This window comes from Fringilla coelebs (genome assembly GCF_963513975.1).
Source record: "Fringilla coelebs genome assembly, chromosome: 1".
NCBI classification, from domain to species: Eukaryota; Metazoa; Chordata; class Aves; order Passeriformes; family Fringillidae; genus Fringilla; species Fringilla coelebs.
Genome location: NC_140028.1, coordinates 23,339,015 through 23,353,332, shown reverse-complemented (window position 1 = coordinate 23,353,332; position 14,318 = coordinate 23,339,015). Strand labels below are relative to the sequence as shown.

Genomic DNA, 14,318 nt, shown 5'->3' with positions numbered 1-14,318 from the left:
ACTATATTTAGAATAACCTTCTGTGGGAAAAAAACCCCAGTAACTTACTGAATTATAGCAAGCTAGTTCTCTACAAAAGCTCTACCTCAACAAAGAAGATAACATGATAAAAACTTCAGTGATGGAATTCAGTAGAGGAACAGAAACATTGCTGGCAAGAAGCAGAAAATGTGCTTATGTAACATCTAGCTGCAAATGGTTACAGCTGCTGTTGATGTTAACCACTCTGAGCAGTTCATGGAAGCGCTAAATAAAGAGCTATTCTCAGTAGCAGCTGTCCAAAAAAAAGATGATTTCCTGATGCACTGGGCTGAGTGCTGGAATAAGGGTTATTAAGGGGTTACTCTGGATTTACACCATCATTGCCAAGAATACAGTTATAGCTTGGTCTAGTTAATTGTCCTGACAAGGATGCAGAGCTGGCCTGGTTAAGTAATTAGACCTGTAAGGGAAAAGGGAGTTGTGTGGAAGGAACTATTGCATTCAGATATAATGAGCTACTGTTGCAATGGAGTTATCTTTTGTGGAGAACAGCTCTGTCTGTGAACAATGGTTTATTCTAACTGAAACAGGAACTTGTATCTCACAGTATTTCAGAACCATTTGGAACATTCATTTCAAAGGGCATGGAGTTTTAAGCAATAAAAAAATACAGTAAAACATTTTTAGGGGCTGTTTTTCAGTCACTGATCCTAAAGTGTTCCACAGCTCTAAATCACTAGAGCCTGTGCTAAGCAGGGAGATTAATTTTGTCACTTCTATTTCATGTATGTGGTAAGAGAAGGGCCTGGGGCAGATTTCCACATTTCAGCTTGAAATCATGAGGTGGCCCCGTGTGGGACCCATGACTCCATGGGGCACACACTTAGCAGCCCTAACAAGTGCTCCTAGAGAAGTAGTCCAAATTTAGCCAAAACATGATGGAGTAGAATAGACTCAAGGTATTTTGAAATGTCATAAAACATTAGGTGAAAGGATTATGATGTCCAGTTTTTCCTGCTTTGACTTTCCGGAAAGAGCTGCCACTGTTCTTTGGCAACCAGTGCCAGAGTAATGATTGTTCAGTAAGTAAGAGATTTGCTTGCCATTTCCCATGGTGGAAGAATTCCTGCTGCAGAGCTCTCAGACTTCTGCTGGCTTGTGTCAGATACAAACCCAGTGTGCAGAGGAAGAGAGAGCCCACACCACATCCAAAGCAAAAAGCAAATCCCTCAGCCCTCCAGGGAGCCTTTGGCAGCTGTGCTCACAGTGCCTGTTGTAGCCACACTTACTGAAACTGGTTGTTGGTGGGGAGAGCTCTGGGTTTAGTAGATCACAGAAAGCTTTGTAAGCTGCTAATTATAGAATGCACTAGCTGAAAGGCTCTTAAATGACTTCTGAGATTGACTCACAGTGTTTTGCTTGTTTTTGCTTACACAGCCCAACAATTTTCCCTACAAGGAAGAGATTATGTCTGTGAACCCTACGTGTCTGGTTGTGATTATCCTCCTTTTCATAAGTATCATTTTGGCTTTCAAGGTAAGTGCACTGTTGTGTATAAAGTCCACTTCTGGTCATGGGTAGAATGTCCCTTGGTGAGAGGTCTGTCTTTAGAAGAGTTCTGGGTTACTACACCCCCAGCAGCCTGATACCTAAAAGAAACACAGTTATAGACATCATGAAAAAGTTGTGAAAAATCTCATGGACAAACACAAGAACATGTAGTCCACAATGGGGAAGTGTGATGCTTGTAGGAGGAACTCATGGCTTATGAATCCTTTGAAGCAGTGGACAAGGGAGAGCCTGTTCAAACAGACCTCTTGTTTTTTCAGAATGTGTTTGGCAGTGTGTCGTGTGAAAAACTTTAAAGACCACTCTAAAATGTGTAGGGAGAAGAGAAAAGATCACCTCTCTGATGGTAGCTAGGGAATAAAGATAAATTATCAGTCTTTCCAACACTGCAACCCATGCAGTTCAGAGCATCCATAAGAGATCTGGGAAGGAAATCTAGCAACACTTTCTTGCAATGTGATTCAAAACAGAGAAAACAAATAGTCAAGAAATCTTTGCAGGAGAATCTCATGGGATGGACTGACTGAACAAGGAAATGGTAGAGAAACTCAGTGGCAAAAAATTCCAAGTAGTGGGCACTGAGGAAGCATGCTCTTGTTTCACAAATACTGCTGTGCACTCTGAAGTAGGAATGACACCTATAAAAGGGGCCGTGTAGCTGTTACAGATAGACCTGTGAAAATATCAGTTTAGCTCATTTCTGGTCAAATAAGTAAATCAAATGCTAAGAATATTAAGAAAGGAATAGAAAAACCAAAAATATAAATGGTGTAATTTCTTAGCCAGTTCTGATGCCCACCATCATGACTTCCCTTCTGGTGTCCTGTCTCAGAAAGAATTCTGTAGAGCAGGTAAATAAATCCAAGCAATGTCTCCTGGGAGGAGCACCATAAAGAACTGTCAGACCTGGCAACAGAAGGACACAGAGAATGAGAATTTATTTGCAAAGCTAGTGGGTGACAGGGCTGGAGGTGGCAGGTACCAGGCAAAGAGGAGATGTAGCATCTCCCAGAGCAGCTGGAAAGGGTTTGTGTGAAACCACCACATCCAGGTTGACTGTCCAGTGTAGCAGCCCCCTCCTGCTGTGGGTCAGAAGTTCAAAAGGAGCTCAGAATAAGATCAGACAAATTAATGTAGGAAAAGCAGTCACCTGTGGCTCCTACTAGTACCCTGAGCATTGGACCTCTTGGAAAATATGCTGGTGTGTTTGCCCTTTCCTTGCACCCTTCTATGAGTTTCTCACAGCACAGTGCTGCTGGTTTTGTATTTCTTGTGGGGGACTTTATTTCAGATTAGCCTTGCTCTCTCTGCAAAGCAGTTTTGCATTAGATTAGAGAAGTCCCAAAGAGTCACAGTGACACCAAAGATGTTGCTTCCAGACAATGCATTTGACATATACAGGGAATGTTACTGTGGCAAAAGAGGTAGATTGGGTTATTGAAGCTACTTCAAAACTGGGAAAAGAAACCAAACAGATAGGGTGTATTAAAGTGCTGTTGGAAGCTGTGCTCACTCTTCTGCTGTGATTTAGGAACAGATATTAGCTTTTTGGCCTTATATGTTCACAACCATACAGATGATTTTAGTTGCACTTCTAAGAAATATGTGTGAATTTAATAAATCCATAGATTTTTGAAGTTCCACAAGGAATGTGTTCTAAAAAATTTCTCCAATGCAACCAACAGCTTGTTTTTACCCCACGTGGGTCTGGTGTTTCATTGACTAGGGATGTCAAGAAAGCTTCAAGCTTATTTAAAAAAAAAGGCAACTAAAATTGGAATGGCAAAAATGCTTACTACAGAGACAAGAAAACGAAGAAATTAATAATGCCAAAGACTTTTTTTGTTTTTAAGTGGTAAAACATGTTTTTTCCAAGAGTATATGTGGCTTACATAATGCTCATTCTAGCAACGTATTATCATATAAATGAGTCACAAAAAATGTGACTTACACAGAAACACATGCTAAATTCCAGTTAGCATTTTCATTTGAATTTCTTATGTTTCCAGAAGAGCTGCTATGCAGATTTACAGAATCTGCTCCATCAAATAAAAGCTGAACACAAACAGATGCATCACATTTCATCTCTGATAGACTTAACAGATGGTACCACATTTATATATTGAAACTGGAAAGGTACTGTGTATAAAAAATATGCCTCCACTCCCTCTGGAGTCCTCTGGAGAGGAACTAAAACATTGTGACCTAGGAAAAGCTACAGTAGGAAAAGCTGCATTCAACTGGCAGGAAATACAAAACAGAGTCACCTAATTCCTCAGAAATATTTGGTATTGTTTTGGGTGAAGCTACACTCAGAAAAGAACACTACTGAGCAGAAAGCAAGATTATGCAGTATTAGATGCTGGATTTGTGTTTTGCAGTAATGGGTTTGGGAACAAGAGAGGGTGGTAAGAAAGCCAGCTAACCACAAGTATTTGCCTTTTTAGTCCTTATCATTTACTTGCATCTGAAGCACCTGATGGGAATTTCAGGTGGTTTCACACAGAACACTTTTCAGAGTAGACCAAAGCACATTATTCCATTCACTGTCTTTGTCTAGAAACTGAACTGGAGTTGCATATCATGACACATAGATGTTTCCTATCTGGCTGAGAAAGGAGATCCATCAGCACAAATGCATTTATACTTTTGTACACAGGGCTTCAAATTGCATATAGCCAACACAGGGACTTTTGAATTGTGTCCTCTGCAGCTGGTTTGGAAAAGAGGGTCTTGGTTTCCTCCAGCCAAGCCCAGCTTCTGAGACAGAACAACTGAGGCTTCAACCTCCCCATCACGGGGAAGCTCCTTAGGCCCAAATGAGCTCAGATGAGCCCAAACATAATAAACCAGATTAAACCTTTTCCCCAGGCTGCCCCAAGCACTCTGACACTTCAGGGTATGGCCTGTTCCTTGGCCTTTCTCTTTCTGAGCAGTGGGCAGGAAGAGGTAGCTGCCAGTGCGATGTGTTCTCCGTAATATGCCTGTAAGCTGCATCTCCAAGGCATTGAGCCAGAGGTGAGACCTCTCTGCATGTCCTGCTCCTCAGCAGATGGGAGAGGATAAGAAAGAAGTTCTGTGTTCACCCTCAGAGATTTGGTATCTCAGTCCAAGGGCATTCTTCCTGGCAGTGGGAGAGCCCTGACCTGCAACACATCACCTGGCATCTGCTACCTTCCTGCAGGGCTGATGGGGCAGCAGCTGGGACCATGAACACAGCCCCAAGAGCCAAGCTCTGACCCCCACTCCCAGGAATGCCAGGACATAGCCACAAGGTTGCCACCTGTTCCACAAAAGCCTAGGACAAGTCCCAGCAGTGATGATGGCAGGATGGTTATGGGAGAACCATCTCTAAAAGAGGGGTCACTTGCTTTAAATTGCACACCTCAGTGTGTGTGACTGTGAGCCAACAGCTGATGTCCTGGCCTCTGTAAGGTGCCGTATGAAGTGTTGCAGACCAGTGGTTTGGTTTAATATTATTAATTCCTTCCAATTACAGCATTTCTTTCAGTTCTAAGCAGTTGTTCTTATACAACTCTTTTATACTCACAAGATACACGTTCTAGTGTGCTGAGAATTTAATTCCAGATTTTATCAGCACAGCAACCCATTGTTTCTCTTTCTGTAACACCAACATGGGAAATACATGTGGTCAACTGGTCTTCCATTAGCATCATTTGAAATCTTCATATAAATTTCAGTTTGTGTAGAGATCTTTATCTCATTTTCACCAGTTGCTGAAGCCCATCCCAGCTCTGTAAACAGAAAATTCAAAGCAGCTGGGGAGTCAAACGGGATGATGAGCTTAGGTCTGCAGTTCATTTCTGTTGTTATGCAGCTTAACAGGTGTGTCTGCAACTGCAACAGTGAGAGACAGTGTGACAAAGTTTTGTGGGTTTCAGATCCTTAGGGTCTCAAGTAACTTCCTACCATCCAAAGGAGAAGGCTGAAAGCTGGCTAAAAGTGGGCACAGTGCCTGTTTCTACATTCAGCCTTTTTACTCACCTGTCCTTTCTCGTGCTGGCTGTTTGGGGCTGCCTTTCCCAAAAGGTGTCACTGTCTGTCACCAGTCTGTGCTGTGGTAGGCAGGAGATCCACTCAGGATGGATTAGGCCAAGGGAGGCCTTTTATCTAGGGCCAGTTTCAAATGTGGACATTGGTCTTCTGAGATAAAAATCAATATATTTATATACTGTGTGTTTAGCCACACCTTTTAAAGCAGTATTTGAAACCTCAGCAAAGTCTTTCAGGAAAGAAAATTGGTAACTGAATCAAGAGCCCCATTTAACAGTGCAGCAGTATTGTAGAAAATAATTATTAGGAACAAGCTAAATAAAGTTACAGGTTGAGGCAAACAGGTTTCTGTGAGTCATGGTTTGCAGGCCAGCAGCACATGTCCAAAGCACTTGGACAGGGACATGCTCCGAGCTGCTGCCACTCCCTGCCCTATGCTGGTCAGTGTCCTGGGGCCAATTCCTTGGTGTGAGCTGGCTGAGGACCTCCTTAATTCAAGGAACATACCTCCCCCACTGAGAAACAGCCTGTGCATGCAGAGCTAGGGTTCAGAGCTGGGAAAGCTGTAGAGGTTCATTGTGGGGTTAAGTGTGCTTTATTTACCACGTGGAATGAGAGCATTAAAAGTCTCCCACTAGCTTCTCCCAGATAGGATTGTATTATCCAAAACAGGGCTTCCATCACTGGATTTTGACAGAAGTGGTATAGAAATAGTTTTGCAAATAGGTAGGCTTAGTGTAAAGGGTTTCTTATAAAGACAGGCTGTGTCCCCACAGAAGTGTGGTTTATTCAGTCTCTGCTCTGCACTGGCTCTTATGGCTTCCCCAGGTTATAGTACCTGAGCACTGAAAGCTAGTGAACTACTTATGGCCACTTTAAATTAACAATGACATTTTGCTTAATTCTGGAAAGGATGCAGCTCTCCATGTATGTGCCTTTACTTGTTTCAGTAGCCTGGGGAAGGTTTGCACTGCCCACAGCTTGGTCTGCAGAGCCTGTCTAATCTTTCCTTGGGATTTAGCTCACTCCAGAAGCCTTTTACTCTCTCAATTTGATGGCCAAATGTATTGTCAAAGTCTGCAACAACTGTAAGTCAATCCAGGGTCTGTAAGGTGCTGTGAAAAAAGAGGAAGCAAATTTACCAGATTTTAGCCAGCTCAGCCCTGGTGGAAATAAAACTTCCTGATCTGCAAGCAAGCCATCAGTGAGTCACGTGGCATCCTGAAAAACACAGCTCATGTGTGTCAGCTCTGGAGACAGAGGAAGCATAGGGCAGCTCAAAGGGATAAGAGGCTTTTGGAAGGCCATCAGTGCAAGTGAGTCACAAAAGTATGACTCACTCAGTGAGGCACACATGAAAATTCTGTGCTGGCAGCTTAATCTACATGTGTTAGGTTTATGGAAGAATTTCTGTGCAGACCTACTAAGTAAAAATATAAGTTGGGCACTATCAAAACACAAAGTTCTCCTCATCACCATCACGTGTGATTACATGAGTGTCTTGGTTTGAAAGAAAACAAAAGGAAAAACCCTAACCTCCAACAATGGGAAGCAGAAAGCTTCAGAGAGAACTGCTTTAGTCCTGCCAGCTGTGTTACCGACATCCTGCGGGTCTGACTCCAGCTCCTCCACGTCTTCCTGCCTCTTATCTTCCTTCCAGGCACTTTGCTCATCTCTGCTACTCAAACTGAAATCTCTCCTGCTTGTGAAGGAGGTGGTGGCTATTTTGCCCCACCAGTTAAAAAAGTGGAGACAACTAGTTGTTTGACAGGAAGCAGCACTACCCAAGCTCCAAGAACAAAAGCAGTAAAGTTTATGATCTTGCAGTAGGTTTTTTGGTGCTATTACTGGAAGTTTTGTTTTACACTGGAAAAAAAAACCCCAGTATTTTTTGGAATGTTTAAAATATCAGACATAACTTCAGATGCCAATAAAAGCTTTTACTTTGGCAATTTTCTCTAGTCAGACAAGAATACCAAGACCCCAGAACATTCCAGTCACATGGAATACATTGATTTAATAAGCCCCCTTTACATATTGAAAGCCAGTAAGGTGTCCCCAGAACCTTTTCAACTCTGAAGAGCTCTAAATTCTATCAGTATAAGAAATGACTCACAGAGCCCCCAGGCATTCTCACAGTCACTGCAACCAGGGAAGTGACTGTCCCATGCTTCTATCATGTTGATGTTCATATTCATAAAGAATGGAAATTCTCTATCAGAAAAACATGCATGGTTCATTTTCCGCACAGAATAATAAATCCCTTTTCTTTGCAGGGATACTTGATAAGCTGTGTGTGGAACTGTTACCGATACATCAATGGCAGAAACAACTCGGACGTGTTGGTGTACATCACCACCAATGACACTGCGGTAAGGATGCCAGATGCCAAACATTTGTATACTATTATGCACTTTAAGGCTTTATTTTATGTTTCTGACTCTTTAGTTAACCACCTTGATTCCTTTGGCAGCCCTCATCTCTTGGTGATGTTTGGACTTGAAACTCAGGGGACTGGTGTGCAATGGTTGCAAATAACATTTATTGCTAAAATGCTGGTTTTATTTTATGCATAATATCTGTTAAAGAATCTGTGTTAATCATAAACTACAGTTCATCTTGTGGGCCCAGGAATGACTTCCAGTCCTGAGCTCTCCGGCTGTGTGATGATCTGAACTGTGGAGGGACTGATTAGAACTCAAGGATGCCATGGTCTACACCTGCTGTGAAATTCTGATTTATCTACAGAAACTGTGATTTAGGACACTTAACATCTGGTGTAGTGCTTTACAAACTCACAGAGAGGAGCTAAAAGGCAGCAAAAGTTCAGTGATTCATTTCCCAGTGCATGATGGGGTTTGTATGGTGAGGAGACCAAGTGAAACAAAGATCGACATGAAAGAAATTAATGAACTGATTTGAACCTCAACGTATGGAAGGCATAGGTTCACGTTATAGCAGTTAATGCTGACATGCACCTGTGCAAGACGAGATTGCTAAGCAATGTCTTGCTTTTTGCAGAAGGCACCGGAGGACTACGGGAGGAAAGGGTCTCTGGAAAGGAGCCAGTTGTGTTGGCAGTGGTGTTGCCATGGAGCTGCCCAGCTGCACACCAGGGGCTCTGTGCCAGATCAGCCCCTGGGGTGACCCGGGCTGATGTTACAAGGCTCCTTACACCATTTACATAACAGAATGAGAGAACCACAAACTTGGTCCTCTGGATCGTCTGGGTAAAATCCCAGGATTGTCCTGCTCAGGTTTTCCTAACTGTGGGTGGTCTCCAAACACTGAGGTTTTAGACTGTCAGCTATAATCCTTTGGAATGAATGTTTCCCATGTAGCCACAAGGGTTTAGAAAGCCATCACTACTTTTACATGAAAGATGTAACTCTTGCATAGTTGTCTTCTACACCTGAAGCTTTAAGAAAAACCAAAGTTTTACAGACCATGATCACAGCTGCCAACCAGGACATTTAAGTATAAAAGCATGGATTTGTTGAGAACTAAGAAGTATTACTATTTTCTTTACTGGAATCTACTTTGAATAAACCCAGGAATTTTATGTGAAATGATTTTGATAGCTCTTTTGTTCAGCCTGTAGGTACTTGTAACTCAGCTCCAAATGCTGTTAACTCTACAACCCACAGAGCCAGCAGTCTCAGAGAGTGTCAGCTGGATTATCTGGGACACTAAACGTAGTTTTTAAAAGTTACATTAAAACCACCTGCTTCACTGCTGCCTTCATAAAACAAAAGACTGTTTTTCAGAGATGCCTGGCTACCAAAGCTCTTCTCAGTACTTTTGTACTTGGTAATTACCAAATGTCTCTGTGAGAAAAGGAAACCCTTTTATCCCATTCACAGATGACATTGTTGGACTGAGCCTTTAATTTAACTTTGCTTATCTTGCTCTTAGAAGACATCTAAAGCAAAACAGGTTGTGAGAAAGGTTGTGCATTCCTAGCTAGGGCTCTGACCATTGGACTCTTCTTCCTTCCCCAGTATTTACCCTTCTTTAATTTTGATCAGGTGAGAATCTGTTCCTGTAAGGTATGATGCATCTTTCTAAAGAACTTCATTAAGATGACTTTAAATGCAAAAGAGCTGTTTGGGAATTCATCAGCTAACCAAGAAAAATCACTCAAAATTTCCTCTTTGTGAGTACAGAAGGGCTCAGGAGGAAGGCAAGAGGAGAGTCACTAACAGCCTGAGTTTTGAATGATGTATTTGAGGTGGAGGCAAGCTTCATTCAAACCCATGTCTGGCTACTCCTTTCTGGTCAGGGTGAGTGCCTTCACCCTTTGGTGGCACAATCTGTATCCATCTCTTTCACATCCTCCCCTGACAAGCTCCATGGGCACCCACCAGCACAGGGCACTCAGGGCTGTGATGGAGGAGCTGATGTGCTCCTGAGCAGCCTCTTTCTTTCTTCTTCTCTTTGCTGAGCTTCTGAAGGAATGACAGTGTGTGGGGTTAAATCCCCATCATTCTCCACTGTGAGTCAGGAGACAGTTCTTCCCTCCCTTCACCCCCTGGAATCACAGACTTAAGAAGATTATCTTTTTCTGCATGTATGTCTGCATTCTGAGCATACACAAACCCCACTCCACATGACTGTGATAAAATGCAGGTGCAACTCTGTTGGTTTAAAATGGTTTCAAAGTGAAGCATGGAAGAAAAGGGCTTTGAAAGTGAAATACTGAGGACCTCTGAGAGTTTAGACCTCTTGAGGAAACTTTACAAAATTCTGAAATGCTGTGATAGGTCACTACAGTCTGTGCAATTGTGTAATATCCTCCCAACATTCAAGTGTACTTTTGTATTAAAATGACGTTATTTCATTTTTATGAATGCTGGGAAACTTCTTTCAGCAGGGTGTCTTCATACCAATATGCCTTTAAATCATGAGCTACAAGTTTCTTAACAAATATGAGTCAATCTCTGCCCTCTTTATTGAAATAAATATGTCATTTTTAGAATCAAACCTGCTACCTGAATTCCAACAGAGCTGCAGGTCATACCTTCAGGGTATGCTGTCATCTTCAGGGATGTTTTTTGGTATGTACTTGTCATCAGCATTAGCTAAAAGAATCTGTACAAATGGAAACAAAAATCTAAGCTTAAATATGAGACTGTAATTGCTACAGTTTAGAGTAAACATCTTAAGTATTATGGAATCATAGAATCACAGAGTGGTTTGGGTTGGAAGGGACCTTCAAGATCCTTTAGTTCCAACCCCTCTGCCATGGGTAGGGATACCTTCCACTAGACCAGGCTGCTCAAAGCCTCATCCAACCTAGCCTGGAACACTTCTGGGAATGGCCCATCCACAGCTTCTCTGGGCAACCTATTCCAGTGTTTCCCCACCCTCACACTAAAGAATTTCTTCTTTATGTCTAATTTACACCCACTCTCAATTTAAAACCATTCCCCCTAGTCCTATCACCACATGCTCCCATGAAAAGTCCTACTCCAGCTCTCATGTAGACCCCCTTTAGATACTGGAAGGTGCTAGAAGGTTTCTCTGGAGCCTCCTTTTCTCCATTTTTGTGGCCCTCCTTTGGACTGGCTCCAACAGTTACATGTCCTACTTATGATGAAGCCCCCAGAGCTGGATGCTTTCTTCTTTATAGAAGGATTTTGTCCTAAAATCCATCCTGTAGTCAGAATTGCTTCATGCTACCCATTTGCTCTGTTGTTCTCAGCACAGAAATTCCCAGTAAGTTCCCCTGGTCAAACTGTTTCTTATAAATAATGCTCACAGAGCTGATCTGTAACTAACCTTTTATCAGCTACCAGATAATCTGATTTTTGTCATTCAGTGTAAGTGGTTTAAGCCATCCTTTTTGCAAGTGTGCCATCTGGAGCAAACATGCCTCCTCCTGCTGCAGGCTGTGAATGGGATACTCCTGCTGCCCACTAGGTGAGAGATCCTCCTTGTGACCTTTGATCAAAATTTGACACCACATGAATATGCTTGGCTTGGCTCCATCAACAGACTGTGTTATACCATGGGAGGGCCAGCTGGTGCTGGGCAGGGGAATGGCCTGGACCCCAGGCAGGGGGAAGATGTGACACTCTTAGGCTCCTGAGCACCTGAGAATCCAGCATTAGTCGTGGCAGAGTCTCTTGGGAATATGGATCTCCCTCCTCCTAAGTGTTTTTCCAGTACCTCTCTCCATTTCTGGAGATGTCTGTAGGAGGTTTTGGCATGGCAGTAAAGTAGCTGCCCTGCAGCTGATCTGAGGATTGTTTGTCCCACTTTCCCAATCCATGGTAACCTGGGGATTGTTTTTTCCACTTTCCCAATCTGGGATTGCTTTCTCCTGCCACCTTCTCAAACACACCATGGATGAAGGTTAATTTTCCACACAAGTTCAAACTGTCACAGTAGTACCATGGAAATGTTCATCCAGTTTGGAAAAATTGCCAGTGTACAGGTGCAAAAGATAACCCAAAGTTAGACATTTGTTCTCTGGAGCAGTAGCAGCTCTATTGTGCTCTTGGACAGCCAGGGGATTTCAGTCTGACTATTTTTAACTCTCACTGAAGCCAATCAATGGAAGTTTCATCTCCGGTCATGCTGCCAGTGGGGATAAAATGTAAAGCTGTAAATCTCTCTTCAAAGTGGGATTTAGATCTTTATGTGCTTTATAAAATCGCTTCAATAGATTTTATCTTACACACACTTATCCACAATGGTTAATAAGTTACTTTTTAAAAATGCAGATATATTCCCTCTGCGGACACGACCTCCACTAAGTAACCTGGAATTAATTGGTCGACACTTTTGTTTTCTTTCCCTTTCTCAAAGCTATAGAGAAGGGCAGTGCTGGATGATTTCTCTGAGCAGAGGAAGAAATTCTTTGGTAAAGTTGGAAGAGCCATTCTTCGTATTATTGTGTTATTAATTTGGTGATTAATTTGGTTATGGACAGAGGGAAGGACCCTTAGATCATGCCATTTAAACAGACTGAAGCGTGAGATGGAGCCCAGAGACAGATAAACCACGGCAAGAGCTCTTATTTCTGACTGGTGCTCTGGAACCTGTGGTTTCCAAGTGCTGAGCCAGATTTGGGGTGGTATGTGTCAGAGTAAAAGACAGCTCAGAGAAAAATTCTGCTTTAATAATGTTTGCCCTAAAAATCCTACAAACTTGTCAATGCTCATCAGGTAGCTGGTCTTGTGTGGCTGGGCCACTAGATCACAAATATCTTTGCAGTGAATAGTAAGCAGGGAAATATTTTAAAATGGGCTGACACCACAAATGAATATCCCTGGTAGGACTCACTGAGTGCATTCAGGACCTCCAATGGAGTCCAGGCAGAGGACCCCTGACCTTCCTTATTGGAAACTGTCTGGTAAAACCTGCCAGGGGAAAGGCAGGTAAAGCAGGACATAGAGAAGAGGAAGAAGAATCAGGGACAAGAAATAAAGGATATAAGTAGAACTACCCAGTGCAATAAGTAAAGGGGATGGTTCATTAGTAATCCAATGTAATAGTCTACATGAGACCTAGAAATGTGGTTTGAATGCTGGAGCTGTTTTTCTTCAGACTTGCACTTTGTAAACATAACAACAAAAAGCAATTTCTTTTAATGAGAGAATTTTCAAAGGGCTCAAGATCCCCATGGATGCCAGCATTCACATCTTGGTAGTATGCATGTGCCACATGTGCAGTTCTTCCTCGTCTGTTTGATTTTGAGCTGCAGAAAAGTATCATGATGGTCTGTATCTGCCAAAGAACAGCTCCTCAGCTGCTCCAGCATTTCATATTCTACTTGCAGTGAAGTCCCATGCCTTGTCAGCTGGCCTTTAATCTTAGTGAAGAGATTGGTCCTTTATTTTTCTATTGTTTTTCTAACTTTCCATCTTACCATCTATTCTCAGCTCTTGCTTCCACTTTTTCCCTGTTTATGGAAGATTTTTTAAATTAAAATCCAGCATTCCCTGTGGTCTGAATTACTTCATGCTGCCTGTTTTCTCTGTTGCTTAGTGCTGTAGGCTAATTGCACTTCTTGTTATGGGTCTCAAGTATTATTGGGTAGCTGCTGTCAGAAGCCAGCTGTACTGTTTGGAATGGACTATTAACAGCGTCAATTTGGGGCAAATACCCTCTTTAAGTTCAAAAATAAGATTTCCAAAACATTTTCATTTGTCATGGCAGTTATAAATTTACCTGTGAGCTAAATTACAAGTTGAAAATATACAAGTTTATCTATTTTCCTAAGTAGATTGCAAATCTGTATTTATTTGCAGTTGTCATATTGAAATTTGGAACTAGTATGCGACAATTTGTGAGAGATTTACAATGAAATGGACAAATCTGTTCTCAGTGTTCATAATTAGATTAAAAAGAAGACATGAAATGGGGACATGTAATTTAAATCTTCCAAACCTTTTTGGGTTCACTAATTGGGTATGTTGCAATGTTGGAAAAAAACAGTGTTTATAAATTTCCAGTGTTTCTTTCTTTAGTGCTTTTTATCCTAATGGGATTGATTCACTACCATCTGACAGCTGCTGCTTTTTGGGCTTCAAAACACAAGTCAAAGCCTTCAGTATAATTCCAAGGATGCATATCAGCGCAGCAAAAGTCAGTGACAACTTAAATCCCCATTGCCCAGGGTGGATGGGTGTTAAGCTGAGCTGTGTGTGAATTTCCCAGGTCAGGCTCAAGTCAGAGTTACACCGTGCACCAAGGGACGGGGGAGGTGAGAATGTGCTCGGGCAGGTGTTGCTCAAACAGGGAGT

At 42.2% G+C, this 14,318-nt stretch overlaps 1 protein-coding gene across 1 annotated transcript in view; it reads left to right on the top strand.

The window, feature by feature from the left end:
• Positions 1-14,318, top strand: part of LAPTM4B (lysosomal protein transmembrane 4 beta) — a 60,088-nt gene that overhangs the window by 31,877 nt on the left and 13,893 nt on the right. Inside the window, exons 5-6 of the mRNA XM_084203256.1 lie at positions 1,420-1,518; positions 7,842-7,937. Coding sequence (XP_084059382.1) covers positions 1,420-1,518; positions 7,842-7,937 — 195 coding nt within the window. The remainder of the gene's footprint in view (positions 1-1,419; positions 1,519-7,841; positions 7,938-14,318) is intronic.